Consider the following 16,357-nt stretch of genomic DNA (forward strand, 5'->3'; position numbering starts at 1 on the left):
GCTGGATTGAATTATGCTGCAGGCAAATGAAATTATGGAAACCCCAATTTAACAATATATATAATAAAGAATTCTGTGAAGGAAAACTCTCAAAATGAGGTTACCCAATTATAACTTGCAACAATGATTACTTCCCAAATATAAATTAAATTAGTTTTCCATATCCCTAAAGAACTTGGTCCAATAGAGGTCATAATTTCTTTTTAAAATATTAAGAATTTCTTGTCATTGTTTCACTGAAGATGTTTAAAACTCACTTTTTTTCAATAAACTCTTGAAGAAGCAAGCAGATTTATTCTATCATTTACAATAAAATTGAGATACAGACAAAGTAATTAGTTACTTTATGTGAGATTAGCACCAAACGTAACAGATTAGATTCTAGAAACTGTGATTTAACAACAAACAAAAAAATTGTCCTTAGATGCAAAACTCTGATAGCTAATTTTTTAAAATGTAATCAAATGTAATTTGATGAAGATAAGCATCACTTAAATATGATGAGGATAGAACAGCCCTTCCATCTATAAAGATATCTTATGTACTCTCCAAACCTTTTGTTTTCTTCTGTTTGTTTCTACTCCTGACTATTGTTACTAAACTGATATTAATTTTCAAATTTCAATAACTAAAAATAATAGTGCCAGAGAGCTAATTTTATTCCAGATAGTCTTCTGCTTTTGCAAGGAGGCCCAGCATATTATGAAGTAAATTTATAGGCATCAAAAACGGTACTGAAAATCTTAAATAAATAACATTGGTTAAAATGAAAACTGATGTCCTTTTGAATTAAGGTTGTTTCCTTCCCATAGTCAATATTAATATTTGCCTGTAGCATATTAATTACCTATCTATCTTCACAGATATGTAGCTACTAATTTCTCTGTATATAAATTTAAAATGGATTACAGATTAGAGAAACAATCATAAGGAAATTAGTAACAGAGGCACTACATTTGTACCTTGTGAAAACAAGAAAAAATGACATATCATACAAAAGAAAACCAATTGAAATATAAGATTGAAAAACAGAAAATGGAATTTCTTAATAAAATGTAATAACATTTAGCAAAATACATTTGGAAAGAATATTCTATCACATCTCTTCTCCCACTCTCTAAGTACTTCTTCCTAAAGAAAGGAAGTATAGGATTTCTTTATGGTGTTTATCTTTTTTTCTTTTTTTTTAAAGCCATGCAAGAGTAAAAAGAAATCAGGAAGGTGAGCAGTTTTTGAACTTATAAAGACAGATAGTCCAGAGGATCCTCTGACTTCAAAAAGCAATCTCTGAAATAAGCAGAACCAGGAGAAAGTTACAGACAGTTATAGAAATATTGTCCGATAAAGAACTGTGAATGACTAACTATTCTCAGCAATGATCCAATACAATAATCCCAAAAGACTCAAGATGAAACATGTTATCTGTCTCCAGAGAAAGAACTGATCTTTTCTAAATACAGACTTGAAACACATGAGCTTTGGGGGGTTTTTTGTGTGTTTATTTCTTTCTCCTTCTCTCTCTCTCTCTTTCTCTCTCTCTCTCTCTCTGTCTTCCTCTCTCCCTCCCTCTCTTATTTTTTCTTTCTTCCTCTCATTCTTTCTTTCCTTTCTTCTTTCCTTCCGTCTATCCTTTATTTGTCTTCTTATACAAAATGATTAATATGGAAATGTTTTACATGATTGTACATATATAATCTATATCCAAATGCTTGCTATCTCAGAGAAAGAGGAGGGAAAAGAAGAAGGGGCAGAATTTGGAACTTAAAATTTTTAAAAAGTTTAAAAATTGCTTTAACATAATTGGGGGAGGAAATAAAACATTAAAAAATATGTACATATGAAACAATTATCCCACTCCCAAATTTACTAAAATAAATTATTAGACAACTAAATTCTTTGCCACTGGGTTTTTTTTTCATTTAGTTTATTTGGGGTCTCACTACCTAGTCAAGTGCCTGAAAAATAGCTTCGTAAATGTTTGTTGATTGATGTTTAGCTCTTCTCATAGATTATCTGTATATATCTATGTCATAAAGCATTTTCCTATGGCAAATTATCACAAACTCCAACAATGACAAACAGTTGAAACTACAAAACATTTTAGTCTTGAGATTCCATACGAGACAGAAAGGTATAGGAACCTCAATTTGGAAGTACAGAACACTGACCCCAGTGCTAGCATGCATTAATAATGTTACTTAGGACAACAAAATAGAGAAAAGATATTTAATGTCACTGAGACTCAGTTTTCTTGTTGGTAAAATGAGAGGGTTGGGCTAGACAACATCTCTAAAATCCCTTCTAACTCTAAGATCCCTTAATCCTATCTACTAAATCTACTTCATACAAGACATTGGATTGTTATCATTGGATAAAATGCTTTGAGTATGACTGGTGCAGTTGTTGGCAAGTGGTGTGTATAGAGTACAATGCTAATGGTAACAAGAACTATTATTTAAAGGTGCTTTTTACATGAGACATTACTGGACAAATCACATCACACAGATGTTAAAAAAGCAAAAATCTATGTCCTCTAAAAGTTTGCATACTAAATAGGAAAGGAAATATTCACCTATGGAGCAATTTGCCTGAAAATCTATTCAATCAGGTCCGTTACAATAGTCTTTATTTATTGGCTCCCATGGAACTGAACCAAGTTAAAGTTCCTACTATATTATAAACTTAGACCAGCATTCTTACTCCTTGAGAAAGATGGTTTTTTTTTCATTTTTGTTCATTTTCCCTAAGATATAGGTCAGTTAAATGTATCTAAAAGACCTTAATCATTTGGGTTTTAGAATTGAAAATTTTTAACACTATCAATCACAAAAGGAATGTCTCCTACCTGGAAGCCAGTTCAGGTATCTGAAAGGACTGTAGCCAGCCCATTGCCATCCACTGTTGAAACTCAAACTATTAAGTCCAATCCAGAGTCCTGTAGTAAGTGAATTAGTCAAACCTAGAAAACGAAAATAATTGACATTCAGAAGAGGAAACCAACGTACCCACAATCAAAGTTAATCTCTTGAATTACATACCTAATGGGGATTATTTTCTTGGTATTTTTTTATATGAGACTAGAAATATTTTATTTTGATTTATTAAAATGTTATTTCTTTTTACATCATCTTAGCGTCTGTTATGATACAGTAGACAAAGTACTGGCTTTAGGGACAATTATGTAGTGCATTGGATAGAGCACCAGCCCAGGAATCAGGAAGGTTTGAGTTCAAATCCAACTTCAGACACTTGAGACTGGCTGTGATTCTGGGAAAGTCACTTAACCCGGTTTCCTCACAAAACAAAAAAATCTAGAATTAAAGAACCCGAGTTCAAATCTTGTCTTGTTCACATGGGGAACCTTGAGGAAGCCATTTCATCTCTGAGATTTAGTTTCCTCATTTGCATTTAAACAAGTCACGACTTCTGTTTGCCATCTGTTTTCTCACTTGTAAAATGGAAATAATAGTAGTACCTACTTTCAAAAGTTATTTGGAGGATTAAATGAGATAAAAATTATAAAGTAATTAGCACATTGGTTGGCACATAGTAAGCACTCTATAAAATGTTAGCTGTCATTAATTATACTTAATTTTTTAAATTAAATTCTCAGAGTCCTAAGAGACTCTAAGAATACATAGTTAGAGAACTTCTTTCCCTGAGAATTTCCTACACCACTGAAACCACAAATCTAGCCCTTCTCTACAACAAAACTTTTTGGGGAGTAGTCAAATGATACCATAAAACCAAAAACACAGTAACAAAGTCTCAGTTTCAAAGAGGTTGAGAAACACTTCTTCAAACAGCAGAAACTTAACCCAAGACCCAAAATTCATCTGGACATGTTTTTATACCAACTAGTATATATTTTTAAAGAAAGCAAGGAGATAGGATAACTACAGACACACCTGGGAGGGAGCACAATCTAATTTTTTTTTTAATTTTTTTGTTTTGTTTTAGTTAGCTAGCGGCACCTATATATACCTATCACCTAGATGCCTCAACCAAGATGTATTTGATTTTTTCTTGAATTCATTTTGCCCTGTAGATTCCTGCTATAACATTATAAAGCAACAATGTGAGCAGATGGGACAGATTTTCTAGAGTGAAGAAAAATGAACTTCAAGTTTTAAAAAAGTGCTTTCCCAAATCCTCCATAGGCCTAGAATTTTTCCCCCTGAGTTCGGAAGGCTCAGCATCTGGTTTCTACCAAGCTCAGAAATGACTAAAATAAAAATGCTTATTTTACAGTTATGGCAAGGAAATAACATTAGAAAAGGGAAATCTTTACATTCTCTAGCTATGCTTTTTCTTAGTTTTATGTGTTTAGAATAAACATCATCAAGTGTGACTTCCAGTTTTGATTTTATATAGTCTAATAAATTAATCAAAATTGATCCCTTCAGAAGACTAAAGTTATGTAAAATTTTCCCCTTGTTTATAAAACTCTAGAGGACTATTCCATTGCTTTCAAGTAAACATTGTTTTTTGTGAATTGTTTTAAAATAGGCAAAAGGTGATAACTGGGGAAACAGCTCAAACTTCATGAGGCAGCTGGTGGCTTAGTATATAGAATCCTGAGTCTGGAATCAGGAAGAAAGAACTTCAGATCCAGCCTCAGGCACTTACAAGTTGTATGACATGGTAAAGTCACTTAACCTTATTTGCCTCAGTTTCCTCATCTGTAAAATGAGGATTAACTGTAAAATAGTTACCTATCTCATAGGATTATGAGAATCAAATGAAACATTTATTTTTTAAAATGTAGTACAATGCTCAGTATGTAGTAGATGCTATATAAATGCATTTTCCCTTTTCTTCCTTTACCTTCCCATGTATGTGAATCATTAATTATTCACTGCTGATATTTATCAATATTTATACCTATAAAGGACATTTTCCTATTTTGATGCCTATATAGAGTCTATATGTTTCTATTATACTTTGATTAAACCATTTACCTGACTTAACCATTAGAATATGAGTTCCTTTTAAGAACAGAGACTATTTTACCTTTTTTATATCCTCAGTGTTTAGCACAGTGCCTGGCACTTAGTTTTCTAACTGACTGATTGTCACAGTCCAGAATATCTCTTGCTATTCTAGAAATCAAAGATTTTCTAGAACTGTGTGAATCATAAGGCTCAGTTTCCCTCATCTGTTTTTATTTTGTGGTGCCAGTGATATTACTAATTTAACAAGAAGTTGGAAACTGGGCACTGACAATTGGAAAAATTTTCCTAAAGTTGAGGAAAACACAATCAAGAGAAATGTGAGTTAAAGCTTCAAAAGTTTTCTACAGAGGAGAAGGAGAAGAAGAAAGAAGAAGAAAGAAGAAGAAAGAAGAAAAAAGAAGAAGAAAGAAGAAGAAGAAAGAAGAAGAAGAGAAGAAGAAGAAGAAGAGAAGAAGAAGGAAGAAGAAGAAGAGAAGAAGAGAGGAAGAAGAAGAAGAGGAAGAAGAAGGAAGAAGAAGAAGAAGAGGAAGAAGAAGAAGAATGGAAGAAGAAGAAGAAGAATAGAAGAAGAAGAAGAAGAATAGAAGAAGAAGAAGAAGAAACAAAAGATGACCAAGCGATAAGAAAATGAGAAATCAAGACTGGATGAATAAAAAAGACTAAAAAATAATTGGTGAGAAAGAAGAAAAAATAAAACATGACAGCAATCAATAGAGATTTAGGGCAATAGTTGACTGACACTATTATATGTTACTTGAAATCAAAGAAAATGAGACCAAAAAGGTCATTGTATTTGTCCATAGTTGTTCACTGTTCACCTTTTGATAAAGCAGTTTCATCACAGTAATTGGCACAGTATAAACTACATTGTTGTTGTTCAATCATGTCCAATCCTTCCTAACTCCATTTGGGGTTTTCTTGGCAGAAAGATGGTTTGCCTTTTCCTTCTCCAGCTCATTTTAAAGATGAGGAAACAGAGGCAAACAGGATAAACTGATTACGCAGGGCCACATAGTTAGTTATTGTCTGAGGCCAGATTTGAACTAGAGAAGATAAGTGTTCCTGATTCCAAGCCCAGTGCTATACCCACTGCACACCTAGCTCCACTGGATTTGAATTTAGATCTGACAGAAGTAACCCTCCACAAGTCACTTAATACCAATTGCCTACCTCACCTTCCTCCTCCCACCAAAAAAAAAAAAAAAAAAAATGAGATCTGTCCCGATTTAGATTCAATACAGTCCATTATGCTACTTAGAGAAAGCTGAAAAAAAAATGGATATGGAAGGTTCAAATGACTGTCCTAAAATACTTCCTTAGATTCAATCTGTCCCAAACAAGATGCAGTTAGTTCAACACTGTAGGGAAGGACAGTTCATGAAAAGGGTGAGGGAGTCTTAGTATTCTTCATATGCTGCGACAGCTGTTAACTCTTTTTCAAGTGTGATTGATAGTGATCCCTACATCTATGATGGCTGTCAGTGGACACCATCAGTGATCAGACCCACTCCTCCTATTGGACCAGCTGAAACAGATGAAGAATTTCAACTAAATCCTTCCACAACATATTTGCTGTGGCTAGGTTTTACACAAGTAAATTATTCTATTTAGTTTGGGTATAGAAAGTTTAAGAATTGCTTTTATTTGTTTTTCAAAAATGAAATACCCTTCCCTTTAAATAAAAAATAATTATCTTTTAAAATATTATATTATGAATGTGAAATATGAACAATAGTTCTGTTTATATATAATAATTTAGGGGTAATATTACATTGGCATTTTTTCTGTATTGAGTTCTCTTTGGTTTTTTCCTTTATCAAAAAAAATTCTAAAGGAACTAGCAAAAACCAGTCAGGGGATACACCAAATTTCACTTCCCATATTGAATTTCAGTTCTGCAATTCCAATCTTGCATCATTTTATGCCACAGGACTCTCTAATGATGAATCTGACTCAGGAACTGAAGATTCATTTTAAAGTCAACCCCCACCTCCTCCCTAAAATCAGAGATGATTCGTAATAGGTTGACAGAACAGACCTTAATGAACTTCACAAGCTCTCATATGTTATTAGAATTCACAAATGAAGAATCTATAGATGACAGAAGTTAAATGACTTGCCCAGAAGAGTCACTAAGCTAAAAAGAGTTGGAGACAAGTTTTTAATCTCAAATTCTTCCTGACTCCAAATTTGACACTTCATCCCCTGGATCAGCTAAGCATTTCCAGTAGGTTGGTACACTTTCTCCTAGATTAGGAGTCTATCATTTGGAGCTCAAAGGCCAGAATACAAACCACACAGCTCTGCTATTAGGCAAATTATAGAACCTCTGTCATCTGTCATCTATAGATTTTTCATTTGTAAAAATGAGAAGTTGGATTCAATATTGTCTAAGGTCCCTCCTACTACTAAAGTCCAGTCCTACCTTGCCATTCTGTTTTGTGGATCCTAATAACATAAGAGAGCTTGTGAAGTTAGAGGAAAATTTCTAATTTGTAGTCAAGAACCATCAAATCAACTTCCCTGATATTTCCCCCCTTCTCAAATCCAAACAAAATGTAAACTACTTTAATGGTATCCTTGTCCTAAGTTCTGAATATCTATTTTGATGGTACCTATCTCAAAAGCATAATAAGAGCACTCCTTTAACTAATAGAGACTTACAACCTCTCCTTGCCGCAGCAAATGATTTCATGAGGTGTTTGTTGGCAAAAGCATTTATTTGTTTTTGCCTTTGGTGATCAATCTTCTGGAGATGGGTCTCTTCCAATTGAGACAGGCTAAAGTTAAATATTAACCTGGTAAAACTTGCCTAGGCTTATGTTCCATTGGCCTGGCCCCCCAAAACTCACAATGAAGCATTAAAAGAGGACTCTCTGAGGAGACAATAAGCAAAAAATATGGATTTTTATTCCAAACTTAACAACTGAGTGTTCTCCTGAACACTGTTTATTTTTTACATTCACTAAAAGAATCAAGAAAAGACTGAGTTTTAAGGTAGAAGGAGTAAGAATCAGAGAAGAGGATATTTCCAGAAATGACCATAAAAATATTTTTTAAAAGATAATGACTCTAAGATCCTGCAAGATTTCTCTCTACTCCAACTTCTCCCATATAACTTTCATATTCCTGTTAATACCAAAAGTTTTTGAAAATACGTGAAAGAAAGATAACTGACATGCTATATTTGGCCTGACCTGCAGCAGGAAGTACCATTAAGTTCTGCAAAAGAATCTCTGCTTGTTTAAATTCCAGTTAAATTTTGCAGACTCAAATTCTGGAAGACTTGGATAAGATTCAAAGAAGCATCTGAGGTGAACTCAATTGCAAACTATTATGCCTTGTTAGCTTCTTGCTGCTGGCAAAATTCCCTTTTTTTTTTTTTGCCTGATTGAGGAAGCATTTCCTGCTAGTTCAACTGATATCCAAGGTAGCCTAGCAAATGATGGAGGAAATGTTCTTAGTGTGGGAACAATTCACGCTCCTTGAAGTTTTTGTTTCTTCTCCCATATACCCTAGGAAAAGAGGAAAAGTAATCTCTAGTCCATTGCTCTTTTTCTTCCAAAAAGCACGAAGAAAAGGAAAAAAAGAATAGGAAAGATAAGTCAGTTCAGTAAACAGCCTGTTGCACAAATGCCAAGAAATCAATTCCAACTTTGTATATATTTCAATCAGACACACATTCTCTGGAGAGAGAAAGAATGTAGCATTATATATACATAGGTAATGGATGGGTATCATGTGTGTGTGTATTAGGTATATGGGCAGCCAGATGACTCTGCACAGAGCTCAGCCCCAGAATCAGGAAGGTCTGAATTCAAATCTGGCCTCTGACACTTACTAGCTATTAGACCCTGGGCAAGTCACTTATCCCACTTTGCCTCAGTTTCCTCATCTGTCAAATAAGATGAAGAAGAAAATGGCAAACCACTCCAGTATCTTTGCCAAGAAAATCCTGAATGGAGTTACAAAAAGTTGAACATGACTGAAATAACTGAAAACAACAAAAAATATATGTATATTCACACATCCACACAAATCTATCTATGTCTTACTTAACCTACCTCTAAATAACCCTAGCACTGGGAGTGTCAAACCAGTTTCCCTATTCTCCTGTCTCTCTGTGTGTGATTTATGGCTATTCTCTGTACTTTCCAGTTTTCCTCTTCCTTTTATTTGTTCTGAAAGAGCCTTATCCTTGATACATGTAAGAGCAATGTCAAGTACCTGCAAATGACAGAAAAAAATTACTGTACAAAATAAACATTATCTAAGTTTTATTGTGGTATATAAAAATTACTCAAGGTTCATTTCACTTTAAAGGAAACCTGCAACATTGGGCTCCATCCCAGTTCCTCTTGAATGTGTTGTCAGTGTTCCATTAATATAGGGACTTGATACCACCAGAAAATAGGCAACAAATTGCACTGTGAAGTGGGTTATTATTTGAGGTTGATAGGACATCTACAAGCATTTATGAAGAACTTACTATATACACCATGCAGTGTGCTAAGTGCTGGGAATTCAAATAAAAGCAAAAAGATAGTTTATGTAGAAAAGGCAGAGTGGTGCTGTAGAGTGGACAGAGTACCAGACCCAAAGCAAAGAGGGCTACAGTTGAATTGTGGTTGGGCAATTTATTCTCTATGAATGTAATCTGAGAGAAGTCACTTAACTTCTCTGAAATTCAGTTTCCTCATCTGTAAAATAAAGGGATGCACTAGACAATGTCAGAACTCATTTCCCTTTCTACATCTCTGATTCTATGACCCCAAATTATTCAAAATTGGCACACTGACAAAAACCATTCTCAAGTGTAGATGTTCAAATACTGTCTCCACTTTTAACTTTTTGGAGAGAAGGCATAAATATCCAGCATTTGCTCACGTTTCTGTCTGAAGGCAAAAGAAAAAACCTCCATTTCAACCCAATTATAATGATGGGTCATGCATTCTAAAGTAGGACACAGTCTCCTTACCCCTCACTTTTCAACTAATAGAGTCATATAAAAGACATTGATGATTCACTTTGAATCTGAGGTTGTAACTTTTTGCATTTCATATTCACTGGGAAAGCAATTTTCTAGATTTATTATTTTCTCTCTTGCAAGTAAAATTTATTATTAACAAAATAAAAATTCTGAATCTACTTTTCCCCTGAATTTCTAAACTTCTAACCTGCTCTTAAAGACTTAAATGATAATTAGCCTCCAACTAATGGCTACCTCAATAATGGTTATGAGAAAAATGTCTTGCAAATCTTAAGACAAACTATTGATATGAGCTGGCTTTGGCCAACAAATGGAATTTTATACTGAAGGGAATTCTCAGAAAATAAATTCCTTTGAGTAATACAGACAGGGATGTGCTCTGAGACATCTAGTATAAAAGTTACCTAGCAGGCCTTGAGAAGTTCAGATTTTCCTGGTATAAATCAGAGGCAGAATTGAAACTCTGATCTGATGGAGGGAAATCATCCCTCCATCCCCTATATAACACTAACTTTCTTTAATAATGTTCCATCAAAATCATTTCTTATTTGAAAAACATGCTACAGATGGTGTTATTTATATAAATGAATAAGTCTAAAGGGAACTATGTTTTTTTCCAAAGTACAAATATGAAAAACAAACTTTGATTTACAAGAATAACTTTCATTTTCAGAGACAGCAACTATTTGCCCTCCACTACAATTCTGCTTTTTGACCTTGCTGGGTAGAGATGACCTTGAGTTACTAAAGTGGCCTCTCATAGTTTGGAAATAATTCAAGTTGGGGTCTATTGTCAGAGGATAGGATCAAGTTTTTGTCAACAAAAGGTTGGCCATCATTGGTGAATATTTTTAGCCAAACCAACAGGTTGGAAACTTCCTACTATGACATGGCAATGCTGCAATCTGCATCAGTTCCTCAAAAGAATGTCTTTCCTTTGGTAGAATATAAACTCCTTAAGGGCAAGAATAGCCTACTTTTAGTTTTTGCATTCCTAGTGCCTAGCCCAATTTTTAGTATATACTAAGTGCTTAAAAACACTACTTTCATTCAGTCATTCATAGACCTTCTATGGAAGTATTCCAAGTATACAGTTGATACCCATATTTTTGCTTCCTTTCCTTGAAACCTTTATTCTAAGCTATGCTCTATTTCTGATTTTTCAACACTGGCTCTAGCCACTGATATTGCTTCAATATGTTTGATAGTAGGTTGCTTTACTTCAGGGCTTTCCAAAATATATTTTTACCCCACCATTGCCATCAAACCATATCCTGATCCCTTCAGAATCAGATCCCTGACTAGGCAGCTAAGTGACACAATGGAAACACTTGGAATCAGAGAGACCTAAATTTGAATCTTTTGTCAGACATTTCCTAGCTGTTTGAGCAAATCACTTAACATCTCAGTCTCAATTTTCTCATCTATGAAATGGAGCTAACACATAACTTATGTGTTGTGTGTGTGTGTGTATCTGTGATGAGTATCAAATGAGGAAATACACTTGTTCAAGAAAAAAAATGTTAATACTTTACTCTGTGTTTCAGGCACAAATCTACCAGAAATTTTTCTTATCTATACTAATATTAATTTAATATCTAAGCAATTTCAGCCTCTTGGATTTGACTCTCTACTCTATCCAAGGAAGTTTGAGATAATATTTATTAGAATCTTGAACAAGAAAAAGATATTTTAAAATATAGTTTGGGATAAATATTTCAAAATACTTGAGTAATCAAGTCACATTCCCCAGAAGACTACTTCATCTCAGTTACAGTTAAGAGAAGAGAGCTCTTTTCTTCCTTTCTTAATGAAGAAGGCTGAATCATAGTCAACTGCTATCGATGAGTCAATCTCTTCAGAGTGGGGAAAGCAGAGATGTGTAAACAAGACAAAAATTACTCTTTCTTAAAAAGTAATTAACCAGCATTAATTTGTTTACCCAAGAAAGACAATTTTGTCTTTGAACTCTCACTCACCTTTCCAAAAGGTGAGACTCCCAGAAGTCTGGAAAGCGCTTTAGAAGAAAGTGTTTTTAAAAATATTTTCATGTGTACTAAAAAGGAGATCATAAGCACTTTGCAAATCATAAAGTACTATATAAATATTAATTATCATTATTAACTTTCTTTTCAAATTTACTATGATAAATAATCATATAATCATAGATATCTATTTGCTATTGCTTGAGTGAGTATTTCTTGTTGTTATCCAATCATTTCTTTTTCTTCATGACTCTATTTTGGGGTTTTCTTGGCACAGATACTGGAGTGGTTTGCCATTTCTTTCTCTAGTTCATTTTATAGATGAGGAAACCAAGGCAACAGGGTTAAGTGACTTGCCAGGGTTACCCAGCTAGTAAGAGTCTGAGCCTGACTTTGAACTTAGGTCCTCTTGACTCTAAGCCCAGCACTCTATCCACTCTGCTACCTAGCTGTACGTTGGGCATTTCTACTGAAATACATTTATTTACTCATTGCATCTCCTCTGACTCAACTACCCTCCCAGCTCCTCTCAAGAATAGCATAAGGTCCAATTTATTTAGGAAGCATTCCCTGGCTGATCTGGATGCTGCTCCAACCAAAAGCTTGTTCCATTTACTGACCACATCACCCCTTTGGAGTACAATTCCCTTGCATTGCTCTATATCATCTCAAAATTATGTCTTATGTCTACAACTAGTCTGTGAAACCCCCAGGAGCATGAAGTTTGTCATGAGCTTTTATTTATTTAGATAATTATTTAAATTATTATATATAAGATATATATTAGATATTATACATTATTTAGATATAATATCCATTATTTAGCTAGAGAAGCATAGTAGTTAGTCAGTTTCCTCAAAACTAGGAAGATTTGTATTTGAGTCCCATCTTTTCCAAATACTGGTTATGTGGCCTACTACAATTCATTTAATCTCTAAGTACACACTTAGAGTAATAATTCTCTAAGACTATAAGTTGCATAGAAGGTAAAAACCTCTATTGATAGAATTTTTGAATCTGGAAATCCCCACTGAAATCCCAGGTCCAGTCCCTATAACTATCTCAACTATTTAAGAGCAATGTTTTCTGCAGATTCTCAAAAACATGAATTATTGTTTATTGATGATGATTGTGATTTATCAGGTCCATTTGTGGGGAGCACCAATTCACTGTTGATTCAGAAGCTCTATGCTACGAATTCATTTTTGATCACTTTGCCTTATCAATTAATATCAAACAAGGTTAATTGATAATGCTGATAAAGATATTCCGCAAATCAACACCAGTGACATGTCTCATAAACTTAAAAAAAAACCTTGAAATGATTTTTAAGTTAGCCCAAAGATTAATTCAATCCAGAGCCATACTGTCTATCATAGTTGCTTAAAGAGTATGCTAACTCCCTAAGTTGATTTTCTTTTGTATATTAGTGTTTCTGGGAACTACTTCTACCTTTTCATTTTGATAGCTCTCAGCTCTATATTGTTAATCAAAATTAGTACTTTCATAAAAAATCTTCCCAGGACACATTGGACATGATTGCATGATCTTCTCTAGTCCATGGCTTGAGGCTGACTTTGTAATAATCTCTCTTATGGTTTACTCTATACGCTTAAAAAAATAAAATCAAATAAGCTGATTCTATTCATCACTGACTTTTTATTACTTTACCTGTCAGGTATGTTTGCTCAGATACCTCTGTGATGCTCAATAGCTCTGATTGCTGCTGTTGACAGCTCTTTCTTGCTTGATGCCAAGTCAAAGCTGATTTAGAATTTATCTGGTAGGAGATCCCAGTCAATGGATCTTTGGTCCATAAACTTTCACTGCCAGCAACTACAAAAAGAAAACATATAAAATTGTGAATTATAATAAGAATGTACCAACTTGTAAAGAAACTTTAAAAATAACATTTAGATTTTAAAATTTAAATTTAACACAGAAAGACATAATCATTTACCAAAAAATGTTGCCTGAGGAAGATTAGCAGGTTTTTCTTGTTATTTTTAAAGTATTTAACACAATTTCTCCTTTAAGACAGTTCTGGACTTGTGGTAAGGAAACCTAGGTTTGAATTTACCTCATATACTTATTACCCAGGTCATCATGGGCAAATTACATAGTCTCAGTGTCCTCATGAGTAAAATGATAGTGATAATAAAACTTGTAATACCAATCTCATAGGTTTTTTGTGAAGAAGGCGATATGCAAACTCTAAGAGTCAAGTCAACAAACTCTTATTAAATACTTATTAGGTACCAGTAACTGTGCTAATCAGTGGGGGGGTGGGGAGGTGGAGAGAAATGCAAAATTAACAGACTGTGCTCTGAAGGGGTTTAAGATTTAATGAGCGAGAAAACATAAAAAATATATACAAATAAGAAACATACAAGATATATTTGAGATAATCTCAGACAGAAGACGCTAAGATTAAGTAGGATATAGAAAAGCTGAGACTTGAAAACACCCAGAGAAAGCAGGAAGCTCCAGGCATGAGATAATCAATAAAAATGGACAGTCTTGGATTTTTTTTTTCTATACAATGTGAGCTTCTTGATGGGAGGGACCAATTTCACAGTTCCTGGGCACATAGTAGGTGCTAACAAATGATCAATTAATTAAATTGAATTTAATATCAAAAATACAAAGAGGATCATTCACCACTCAACTGTCCCTGAGACCCATCAGGAATGAACAAGAAAGTAATCCATGTTCTCTCCTTTATCTACTGAACACCTGTGATCATGTGGGTTAGAAAGGAAAGAGAGTATAAACAGATCAAACAGCAGCAGGGGAATGGAAAAAAGTCGGTCTTTACTAATCCCATACAATCTCTTACATTTAATTATCCACCACTCCATCCCCAACACCAAAACTTACACATTTGTATACCTACAACAACAAAAAAGTGCTATTAATGAGCAATCACAAAACTAAAACCAACTCTAAGGGAATCTCTGGAGTTGGTTTCAGTGCTTAATATTTAAATATAAAAGCATTAGTTTTGGAAAAGTGGCTCAAGTGAATTCAAATGAATAGTTATATACTTGGAGTAAAAATCCCCAAGATTTTAAGCAGATGCCAAAACTACATTCATCCTAGAATCTTGATGTTGGTTTTTGTGCTTTTTGGTCATGTCCAACTCTTCATGATCCTATTTGGAGTTTTCTTGGCAGAGATACTAATCGTTTTGCCATTTCTTTCCCCAGCTCATTTTACAGATGAGGAAACTGAGGCAAACACAGCTACTTGCCAAGAATCATATGTGTTGATCACTAAGTGTTGAAAGAGAGATTTGATTTCATGTATATGAATCTTCTTGACTTCGTGGCATGGTATTCTATTCACTGAGCCACCTACCTGCACCAGAAGCTTGATTAACAATTCTATTTAGTGCTCTTGTGCATCACTTAAATAAATATCTATTTTCTAGATTTCAATTTGTAAACTTGATGGGGAATAAGTCAAATATAAATTTTACCTATTTAAGCTCAAGTCAATGCAGAAATGATTTACCAATTGTTTATGAGGTATTTCTGAAAGTGAAAGAATTCTTTTGAGGTGAACAAGGAATAAATAATTATTTAAGATAGGGGAATAGCCACTTACTAAGTGGCAGGATATATGTATGGTCACTCAATAGTGACTCTTGGTAGTATACATGGTAAGAGTAGTTGTATGTGAAGAACAACTTCATTCAGTTTTTCAGCTTCCATTTGATTGTAAACTCCTTGAGGGCACAGTGTTTAAGATATTGTTGTTCAGTCATATCCTACCAGCATTGCCCTTCAAATATCAAATAGCACCTTATGGAAATATCATCTGAATATGAATTACATATAATTGTTTGTTACTCTATTTCTTTTCTCAAAAAATGGATATATAAATATTTATCAAATTATTGTAGTATAATGACAGTTAGATGCTGCAGTGGATAGAGCAGCAGTCTTGGAATCAAGAGGATCTGAGATCAAACCTGGCCTCAGACACTTAACCCTGACTTGTGTGTCTCTGGGTCAGTCACTTAATTCCAATTGATTAGCCAAAATAAATTACTGTAGTATAGACTTAAAAAATATGTACATGTCTATATGTTCCAGAGAGCCGTATATAAAGAAGGAAAGTATAACATATATTACTAATATATATGTAATATATGATGATAAAAATGATAATATAAACTATTCTTTCCTCAACCAGGAAGCATTTCCCACAATTGTCACAGTATAATTAGGGTCATTTTTTTCCCACAATTTAAATAAAATTCCACTTCTTATTGTATGATTCACCACGTACATTTCCACATAGCTCCTTAAATGATTTTAAACTCTGTGAACATATTAAGTATATCTAAAGGTCTTTGTTCTTTGGATGTAAAAAGTTATTTTAATCATTTCTTAATGATGATAAATCCACTTATGAAATAT

At 33.8% G+C, this 16,357-nt stretch overlaps 1 protein-coding gene across 1 annotated transcript in view; it reads right to left on the minus strand.

Annotated features, from left to right (window-relative positions):
• Positions 1-16,357, minus strand: part of MRC1 (mannose receptor C-type 1) — a 106,213-nt gene that overhangs the window by 61,551 nt on the left and 28,305 nt on the right. Inside the window, exons 4-5 of the mRNA XM_012551262.3 lie at positions 13,602-13,766; positions 2,846-2,959 (exon numbers count right to left, since the gene is read on the minus strand). Of these exons, the coding sequence (XP_012406716.1) occupies positions 2,846-2,959; positions 13,602-13,766 (279 nt within the window). The remainder of the gene's footprint in view (positions 1-2,845; positions 2,960-13,601; positions 13,767-16,357) is intronic.

Source organism: Sarcophilus harrisii, chromosome 5, assembly GCF_902635505.1.
Source record: "Sarcophilus harrisii chromosome 5, mSarHar1.11, whole genome shotgun sequence".
NCBI lineage: Eukaryota > Metazoa > Chordata > Mammalia > Dasyuromorphia > Dasyuridae > Sarcophilus > Sarcophilus harrisii.